Source organism: Populus euphratica, unplaced genomic scaffold (assembly GCF_000495115.2).
Source record: "Populus euphratica unplaced genomic scaffold, PopEup_1.0 scaffold5.1, whole genome shotgun sequence".
Lineage (NCBI taxonomy): Eukaryota > Viridiplantae > Streptophyta > Magnoliopsida > Malpighiales > Salicaceae > Populus > Populus euphratica.
The window spans coordinates 775833-786362 of NW_011499848.1; the positions used below are offsets into that span (position 1 = coordinate 775833).

Sequence of the window (10530 nt, forward strand, 5' to 3'; positions counted from 1 at the left end):
TTTTTATGATTGTTTAATATATATATAGCAGTGTTTGGTTATTATGAGAATATATTTATCTGTATTTTTTATTTTAAAATGATAAAAATTTATTATAAAATTTTACCAGATAATCTAAGCTTCTGTTTATTTTTTATGTCTTAAATGTAATTTTTTTTTAATGTATTGGTATCAAAAATAATTTTTTTAAAATAAAAAATATTATTTTAAAATAAAAAATATTTTAAAAAATAATTACAATTATACTATTAAACCGGCTTTAAATCTAGGTAATGCAAGCCAGCAACAGTTCTGGAATGATTCAAAACTTGGTAGAGAGAAGAAGAAAAAATTTACATAGTGAGAAGCACAACACATAATGTTCTTAATTGGTAGTGACATGAATGTTGTTTTGCCAGCGAACAAGGATCAAGAAAACAAGCATGATGGAGACACAAAACAATTACACCATAGTATAGAATGGCTTAGTGTGATCTGAGTTGTTCTATATATATTTAGGTTAATTTAAAATGATATTATTTTAATAAAAAATTAAATAATATTATTTTAAAGATTCTTAAGAATTAAAATAGGTTTTGTTTGGGTTTTGATAAAGTTAAAAGTTGATTTATTGGGTTGAATAGATTGATCGGGTTTAATTTGAAACTTATTCTAGCACAAATCCTAGATCATTGAATCACTGCATTGGATTTAATTATATCAAGTCTATTTAATTTTAGTTTATTTCTAGTTTTTAGTAGATTTTTAAAATTTTATTAGTGAAATAACATAGTTTATACTTGTTACAATTAAAAAACACGACTTTATAATTTATTATTATTTAAAATAATTACATCTTTTAAAAGATTTTAAATAGGTAAAAAAGAGAAAGAAAAAAAAAAGAAAATCTTGAAAATATATCAAAGTTTCTATTATAACACCACCAATAATATAATTTTTTTTTAATATAACGAATCAAATGATACTAAAAAAGTTCATTGATGATGACTGGAGTAGATCACACTTGCTGCTTAAAAATAAAAGGTAGATAGTAATAGCAAGTTACTCAAATTATTGTTGATAATTTTTTTTTTGTTGTTGTTAAATTTATTTTATCAAAATCTTTTTGATAATAATATTTTCATTGGAGTTCTAATATGTCTTTATAAATTTTTTTTCTTTCCCGTTCATATAATACTTTTTAAAGGAAAGGGTTATTATGAATAGTATTAAGTTATAAAAGTTTTTTTTTTCAATAGTAACATGTTCAAACTATATTATTTCATTAATTTCTTTAATTTTTCTATTACATCAATATTTTTAAGTAACTGTGATAATTAAAAAAAACATCTTAATTTTGCTTCACATTTTTCTCATTTCGAACCTGAATCTATGCTATAATTACCCAGCTAAATCAGCCACCAATCAAGGTCTTCCTGAAATTATTAAAAACACCAGTATTTCTTTTCCTCACATGTTATTTGGCTCCTGGTGGTTAGTCACATCCTGGGATTCTCTCATCAAAGGAAATAGATAATTAAAAATATCAACAGTGTCAATGAAAGCACACCTGAAATTACGCCTTAATTTCAAGCCTTCTGTGATCAATCACCTATCAATGTCAGCTGGCATTGAGTTTTGAAATCATGCTAATGTTAGGCTGGAAGGGTCCCTTTTTCTTGTGTTTTTGCTTCTTTGATACTGTTATTTGTTCTCATGCTGAAATTTCTTTTATGATCACTTTCTGTTATTTCACTAGTTTTCTTTCCACCACCACTGCCGCCGCCGGCGGCCGTTTGCTTGTTGGGCATTAATGAATCACATTTTTTTTTTGTTTTACATTCATGAACCCTAATGTTGAAAACTTGATATCAAGTTGCCATCTGCTGGTATTTTTTTGGGCAAGCCTGCACGGTCCACAAGTAGGAAAAATTCAAAATTTTACATGGATGTTTTTAAGGTATCAAAGTAACACCAAGAAAACACAAAACCACAAAGAAAACCTTGAGATCTCCTGGGTACAACCAAATGCATGGAGCCCAAGTCAGAAACTCAGAATCCAGTTCAGTACCATGTTCTGCCAGTTTAGTGATCATAAAATCTTTCATCGAGTTAACAATGAAGAACAATCTCTCTCTCTCTCTCATAACATGGCTTTTGAAGTGCAAAACCACCCCCTTTATAACTTCTTTTTATATCTCTATAAATTTTTATTCGCCTCTTTGTTTCAGCTTTGATTTAACCAAATGCAGCATCCAATTGATCTCTATCTGAAATCCTTATCCTGTCAGGGTTTCTTACTGTTAAGTTGATACAATGCAACAGAATTGTTCCCTCTTCTCTGTAACCAAGCTGTTTTTTTTTTTCCTGATTAAGCAACTTGCTGTTGGGACTTCACTCTTTCATAATTACTCTTGGTATCCTGGATTTCCTTTTCAAGTTCTGCATACATCTTGACAGAATCCTCAGCAAACCTATGCAACTGACCCAGAAATCCCTCCAGGCTTGATCGAAAATGCTTGAAACCGAGGATACAATCCTCCAATGCTTCATCTCTCAACATGTTAACTGCTGAATCACTGCCATTATCAGCCTTCCATGATGAAAGGTTCGCATTCTTCCCTTGGTTCTTCTCTTGGCGTGGTAAAAAGCGAGCAGTTTCAGCTGCTAAATCCTTTATAGATTCTGCGACTTCCTTTGCAGGCAAGGTCAGAAGTTTGTCCAACCAGACACCACAGGTGACATATACAGGAGGGCCATAGTATCTTAAAGTCTTTGATGGTTCCGGTTGCCTCCTTTTTCTCTTGGCAGGTTTGCTTGGAAAAAAGACACATTTAAAAAGCCAATTATTTATAGCCTGCAGGTAGGAAATCTGAGCTCCAATCCACTTAGTAAAACTTGAAGATAGAGAGCTCAGTTCTTTTTCAAGATGAACAGTAACCTGCCGATGTGACTCTGACTGTATAGATAACTCGGCATTGCAATTGTTGTATGCTGTTGTAATGATGTTAAACTGAAGCTTGTGGCATTCAAACATCACCTCCCACATCCGACTCAGCCTGCAAGTGGCAGAGAGTGTGAATATCAAAGTAGAATATCTACTGAAACTATATGCACAATTCTCTCAGAAACGAGCTTCTACCATGTAAATCTTTCCATGAATTATTTACAAGGAAAGGACTGGTCATCTGCCATAATCAGTGAGTGGAATATAATTTTGTTAGGAAGGATCAGAGTGCTTTAGTGAATCTCCAACAAAGAATCCAGCTTTACCATTCTATTGCAGCCATTATGAAGTTTCATATATGTTCAGTAAATATTTACTCAAGGCAATACACAAGTAGAAAGTCTCCCATGGTTCGTCCCACTTGAGCAGGGCTTTCAGCGTCAAGCTTAATTATAATGCAATCATGATGAGAGACTGAGTTTATCAATGCATCATCATGTAGAACCTCTTACAGTTCAATTAATTTAGTCAACTTCCAGTTCAACGCTTGATCTAAAGTAAAGGAAAGAAAAGAGTACATACCCATCTATTAATTCCTCAAGTTGTGGCTGGAGCTCTTTGTCTCTTAATTCCTCAATCCTCTTTGATATGGAATCAATTCTGTGAAGTGCAACTCTGATTCTCGAGTGTAGATCTTTAACAATGGCACGGGTTTTATCAATTTTCACATTGTGGAGACTTTTTCCATTTGATTCCAGTTGTCTTAAAACTTTACAGTTCGTATCATACTCCCTTCTGACCATCTCACTAGCCTGAAATTTGGAGCAAATACTATAACTTGTGAACGAATTTCTCCTTTTTCTTTGTGTGCAATGTCGAATTTAGATGTCTATAAAATTGAAAATCAATATTGATAATTAAGCTAACATTCATACAAAAAAAAAAAAGATCTTGTAAAGAGTGAATGGTTGATTGAGAACAAGTATGAAAATAAAAAAAAGCAGTGACACATCACCACTAAAATTTTAATTTTCCCGAGTTATCTTATTTGAATAAAAATTCAAGTCAATCAACATTTGTTCTTTTTTATTCACAGTATCTATATTGTGGAACATTAAACAATTATTATAATTTAATTAAAATATTAAATCATATTGGAAAGACAATCCAGGGACGTAGTAAAAGGGAGAGGAAGTGGCAAAATCTGATAAGGATAGCAAGAATGAACGCCAATGAAGGCATTTTCCCCGTTAGAAACTACTTAGTTAAATATTTACTTTGATTCCCACACCGTGTAGCAAAACATTTATTTTGATTTCCTACACCATGTGAGTGACTGAGACACATAGAGTTTTATCTTAACTAATAATATGGAAGAATAAATCAATCCAAAAAGAAATAAGTCTAGAATGCCTAGAAAACAATTGAAAAGCAATAGAGAAATGACTCAGGCAACAGCATATCCGTTGTCCCAAGGGAAAACTTATCTCAAGAACAGCAAACTGAGATCAACTGAAAAGTAACAGGGTACGATTCTCAGCAACAGGATGCCTAACCTAACAAGGGATAAACTAGCCAAACAAGAGGAGCAGAACCAGATTGCAGAGTCCTACATGCTTAGGATAAGTAGACCAATGAAAATAACTGGCGAGAAGGGGATCGCAGTTTGTTTTGTATTCCCTTAAGCATTTCTGTTAAACCACTGGAATGTGATCATTTACAATGGATCTTTGTGCACTTCTCCATCATCATGTGACAGCAAAACAAGTAGACTGCACTTATTATCATATGAAAATCAAGAAAAATACGTGAACAGCAGTAAGGTCAACACTGTACCTTTACTTCCTCATACAGCTTCCTCTCCCATGCATATAATCTGTCTAGAGTTGAGGCATGACTACCAGAGATCATGCAAAAATTATCAAAAAGATTACCAACTGGATCATCTGAATCATCCATGGCGTTTAATCCAAGAGGAGTCCTGGATGAAGATGATTGCAAAGATGTCGTCCTATGCCAAGTTAAGTACTTCACATCGTTTTGGGCAGGCTCTAAGTAAACAGTAGAAAGAATTAGCACATAATAAAGGAAAAGTTTTTTAAGGTCTTGGAGGTATTGTTCTCTATAAGATTTTTTTTTTTAACTACAATTATACATTTTATATCACAGCTTAACAGCACAATCCTAAATATAACAGTAAAAGCAATTAAACAATCCCCAAAGAGATATTGATAGATTTCAATGTGCTTTTTTTCTTCCTTTTCAACAGGTGAAGGTAGTGGATGAAAAGACTTGTGCCCTGTACTTTGAAACGGAAGATGACTTAACATGGTCTTGACTCTCAACTCATCTAAAGACATCATTTTCATTAACTCTATACTACATGTTGGGAAAATTTTTATAATATATATATTCATATCTGATATATCTAAACAAAAACGTTCAGGAACCTCGTGTAATATTATGTAGAATTTGCTTCAGTAAATCACAACTTCAACATAGATTATGATGAATCTTTCAATCACCAGAACTTTAAACCATATGTATGCTCATGATGGACATTCCAGAAGCAATGTCCATGTTAATCCATCCAAAATAGTAAACTATTGCCAAATGGAAGGGAAAAAAAATAATTTGCATTGAGTTAAGGGAGCTACCTTCTTGCACTTGGCTAGGGTCTTCCCCGCAAGATAAACAGGCCTTGAAGAATGTAGATGCCACTGATCCATCTGCAAGAGTAGAAATTTACCAGTTCAGGTCTGAAAAAGAATGCCAAGTGATTAAATTGTCTTTAAATTGAAATTGATATGTAGTTATCAGTCTTCAACAAAGCCAAAGTCCCTATCAACTTTCTACAATGAAGGCTTCAAACCAGTTATAAAGCAATGAGCCCTATCCAAGTAAAGCCAACCTGGGTCAATCACTGTCTTTCAAGTACTAAGAGGTGAGAGAAAGAAAAAATGTTTTGAGTATATTTTCCAAGACCTCATGGAAATAAACATCTTCTAATTATGTCACGGATGCCAAAAAATGATAAGATAATAAAAAACAAAATTGAAAAATAATATTTCCCTAACACCATAGGTTAAGAGAGATAAAGAGGCCATACTTTCTTTTCCAGGTACCACCGGACGGAAATGCAATTTATTTGCTTCAAGCATCCTCGGAACCTCTTTCCCAGATTCAGAAGCTTTTATAAAGAGATGCTCTATATCTTTTATGCTTGAAAAGAAGTCCTTAGGGGAAACCTTATTTTTTGATTGATCTTCCTCAATCGGTGTTTTCTGTCTGTCATCTGAAACAGAAACTGCTGCTGATAGTGTTCTTAATGGCAACAAACCAGGAGAGTTACCTTTCTTCCCATTCAATAGTTCAGTATCTGAAGCTGCACCACTTGCGGAAGGCGTTGTTTGTGAGGCACTAGGTGCAACATGATCATGCACCCTATTAAGATTTTCAAAACTTCGCACCAAAGTATCCACAGGAGGGTCATCAAATTCATCTTCCGAACCCTCAGATTCTGCAATTTCATGAAACGAAGCTTTCTCTCCTTCGTCTTCCAGATCAGGAATTCCTTCCTCTTCCCTGAGCTGTCTTAAATCATCAGCACTGTCAAACCTATGGTTCAGTTTCATTCCATCTTGAAAAGAAAACTGATGGTCAATTGGATGACAAGGTTCGAAGTAATCCCATTGAGTCGTCCCTGGTGGTACTGATGAATCATCAAATTGTGATGTTTCATGTTTCTCAGTCAAACGAGGAGGGGTATTTTGTGGGGTACTGGATGATGTTACTGTCCCTGTAATAACTACAGGAGGTTTCTCTTCAACTTTTTTAGAAGAAAAGCCCCTAAATTTCATATGATGTGCCTGAACGTGACTTGAGCTGGGAGGAGATGGTGATGGAGAAAGGTTTTCAACTGCATCAACAGGGTGAGATGATGGAGAGGAGACTGAAAAATGGGAAAGCAACTTGTCAGTCAAAGCAGGTGGCTCTGGCGTTGCATTGGTGGAGATGTACAACGAAGATTCAATAGGAACTTCATGTTCAACAAACTTCCTAAGAGCAGTTCCTGTACTTCTCAGTGACTGAATATACGTAACATGAGCTGCTGCAAGCGAGCACCGGCCATCAAGGGCTTGCCTAACAAATTTCCTTCTTTCACGACAAAGCTGCAAAGCCTTGTCTTCTTCTATTTTAGAACCTGAAGCACCCATTTCCCAGATCCAAATGTTTCAATCCCCGCTTTATCAAATTGTCAAGGCATAGGCTTCTTCCTGAAAATCAATGGATTAGAAACAAAATCAGAGAAACTTCTAAGATAATGCAGCAGTAACTTGCACACACCTGAGAAACTCTATATTATACAGAATAAATACAGCACATTTCAAGCAATCAAATCTTAGAAAAGGAGCAAACTTCTATAATTCAGATTTCAATTTAGCAGAGAAGAAACTATACATAGATTTCTCATAAAAAAGACTTCACAATTCACAACGATTTTTAAAAACAAAAAATGTGCCACCTCAAATTACTGAGATAAGTGGAAAATTTGTGCATTTTTGCCCCAGCAACTACAAACAAGAAGTCCAAGGCCATTCCAAACCCTGAGCTAATGAAGTAAGAAAAAACAAACCCAGGTTGCAAATAAACACACTGAATTAATTTAAACACTCAATTCGGCCATTGTAAAGGCATGAGGATCCTGAAATGTGGAGGCATAAGAAATTGTACGAGTATAAAAATCATGACTTTGAACAGTGACTTCAATCCTTGGATCCAAGAGTATGCTTGATATGAAAAACCATTATCCTGGACTTTTGTACCAAAAAGCTTTAAACTTTAATTTGAAACAAAAAGCTACAGAAACTAAGAACTCAAAAACTGTTAAATTCAAAACTTATGCCTAAAAAGAAGAAAACCCAAAAGAAGAGTGGGAATCTCTATGAATATTCATGTGTCCCAGCTCTAAAGCCAAAAACACTAATTATTGTATCAACACAACAAACATCAAACTACAAATACACAGGTAATCAAAACTCAGCTGTAACCAAAAAAGGACCTTTTTGCGTACTTTACAATCGCTATCTCTGCTTAATTTATCAACTAACCAAAAAGGAAAACATCAGGAGAGACATGGAGAGGAAGAAACCACCACCTCTCCAAAGAAAGAAAACCCATTAGACTGAATCAATCATGCATCGAAAAATATCAAATTCCAGCCAAACAAAACTCAGCAGAACTAGAAATCTTCTTCTTCTTCTTCTTTTTTTAAAAAAGCACAATGCTTTCATGCCAAACCAATTAAAGCAAAATTCACAAGACCACAAAGAAAAAAAAAACCATCAATCTTAACCAATTAAAAACACCAAACAATCAATCAAAACTCAATATTCATGCCAAATCAATTAGAAGTTAATCAAACCAAAAAGGAAAGAAATGAAATTAAGGTAGTTAGTGGGTTACCAGAGAAAAAAGATGAAGCAATGTAATCCAATCAGAAGAAGCCACCGCTAGTAAAACATAGTATGATTGATAGAGGGAGAGCGTGGAATTCAGAGCAGACTCAGATGAGAAACAGAATCAACATTTCTTCTTTAAATAATGCTGTACAGATACAGTGAGAAATAATAAAGAATTTTTGTTTCAGACAGAGAGAGAGAGATTGTACAGTACACTTCAGAGAGGGAGAGGGAGATGGAGAATCTGGTGGGGGTGAGGTAAGGTAAAAGGTAAAAGGGAAAGGGGCAGTGGTTCCATGCAAAAACGCAATCTGCAAAGTGGAACAAGACTATAAACAAAACATAATTTGAACATGAAAGTTACGTTGTCTTTTGTACTACACTTCAAGTATAGAATTTTATTTATTTATTATAAAATAATAAAATAAATTATAGTTATTGGAGTGAATATAATTTTATTAAATGAACTTATATGTATTTGGAAGGATCATAGTTATCGAAGAAGATTATGATTTACTAATTAAAGATATATCTAGCAGTTAAGATAATATTATATTCCTATAAAAATAAAAATACAAGTTTGATTTTTAAAAAAATATACTTATTAGAAAGAATAATTACAAACCCCAAACAAAATTAATTTTATCTTTTAAAAGGATATAGAGATACCCGGATAAAAAAATATAAAGATTACCATTTATATTTTCAAATTATTTCAAATATTTATTTAGTATGTTTATCAATGATTTAAATGACACAGATAAATTTATATAAAATCTAATTAAGTAATTTTAATAAGTTCTTTTATATAAAAAATTAAAATATCATTGTTTAAGATAAAATAAGTTGTTCAAATCACTCAATAATTTATAGTAGATTAACTTAACAACATAATGATTCAAGTTCTAAATTATATTAAATTCTATCTGAAAGTTTGGTCTAAATAAAAATTTAGTTGACCATCAAAATCCAAGCGAACTAATCATGCTTCAATGTTTTTTTTTTTAATTTTATCTAAAATTTTATCATTTAATTTTCTCAACATTAATGTCTAAATTCATATTATTTCATTTAAAAAATAAAAGGACATCATTTCAAAAACAAAACCAGATTGATTCGTTAATTCACAAGTTGATCCGGCTTGTGCGGCAGTTATATTCTGTGATGTCTCTGTTTTCTTCTCAAAACTTCTTGAACCTCCCCCGGTCACCATTCCATGCTAGCTGCTTCATGTTAATTTATATTTTTAATTCCCAATAATTAGAAGAATGTATATGAAGAACATTTCTCATTAATTATCAGAATTTGTTTGCTGTAAAAACATTGATTTCCCTGGGTTATTCTGGAAGTTTCCACAACCAATTCATGACTTTTTTTACGAATTATTAGGACACGACATCAAATATGCTTTTATCTCTCTCTTTTTTGTTTAAGTCTTGAGAGAATTTTGTTTCTATGCATGAAGAGAATCTTGGTATGAGCTTTTGCAAGGTTCCGACAATAAAGTGGAGATTCGACAAATTTTTGTTTTCTTTTTTTTCTTTGATCTTGACGATAAAGTGGAGATAAGACAATTTTTTAGTTGAAAACATAGTTGTTTTTATCCAATTCGAGAATTTAAACCTAGATTATTGGATTATCCAGTTAATATACAAATCATTAAATTAAATTAAATTGACTCAGATTAATTGAAATATAATAAAGTAGAATTAAATAAATAAAATTGAGGGAGAGTGATAGAGAAAGCATCTCTTAATTTCGTGGGTTCAGCAGCTATGCTTCTGTACAAAACATATAGCCAAGTATTTGACGAACTAGGTTATGATAGTTGTTATTTTTAAAAGAATCTAAAAGGTGTCGTGGTTTTATTGTAGCTTTATTTAGTGTTTAATTTTTTACATGTCACCATGAATAATTGGATTGATGATTTTAAATTTTTTTTATTAACTTTATCCTTTTAATTCCTGTTATTTTTTTTATTGATTTAGTTTTTTAATATTTTATTAATTAAAAATTACATTTTATGATTTATTTTTTTTGAAATTATTTTAATCTCATGACTTAAGTGATAATTTTATTGGGTTAACTCAAGTATATACCTAAGTTATTTTTCTAGTTTTTAATTTTATTTTTTTAACACTG

General features: G+C 32.4%; 1 protein-coding gene across 1 annotated transcript; it reads right to left on the reverse strand.

The window, feature by feature from the left end:
* Positions 1 to 1968: 1968 nt before the first annotated feature.
* LOC105112503 (bZIP transcription factor (DUF630 and DUF632)) lies at positions 1969 to 8738 on the reverse strand. The gene is made up of 6 exons (XM_011008225.1): positions 8393 to 8738; positions 6036 to 7203; positions 5584 to 5655; positions 4763 to 4977; positions 3509 to 3738; positions 1969 to 3038 (listed from the first exon to the last, which is right to left on the reverse strand). The coding sequence occupies exons 2-6, from the start codon at positions 7141 to 7143 to the stop codon at positions 2351 to 2353; spliced, it is 2313 nt and encodes a 770-aa protein (XP_011006527.1). The 5' UTR covers positions 7144 to 7203; positions 8393 to 8738; the 3' UTR covers positions 1969 to 2350.
* Between the last annotated feature and the right edge of the window lie 1792 nt (positions 8739 to 10530).

What these genes read in the sequence shown, in the direction of transcription:
- LOC105112503 (XM_011008225.1), bottom strand. Translation starts at nt 7,143, where the DNA reads ATGGGTGCTTCAGGTTCTAAAATAGAAGAAGACAAGGCTTTGCAGCTT. An exon ending in GGTGGTACCTGGAAAAGAAA is followed by an intron (nt 5,656 to 6,035) that starts GTATGGCCTCTT and finishes CTACTCTTGCAG; the next exon opens with ATGGATCAGTGGCATCTACA. An exon ending in CCCTAGCCAAGTGCAAGAAG is followed by an intron (nt 4,978 to 5,583) that starts GTAGCTCCCTTA and finishes CTGTTTACTTAG; the next exon opens with AGCCTGCCCAAAACGATGTG.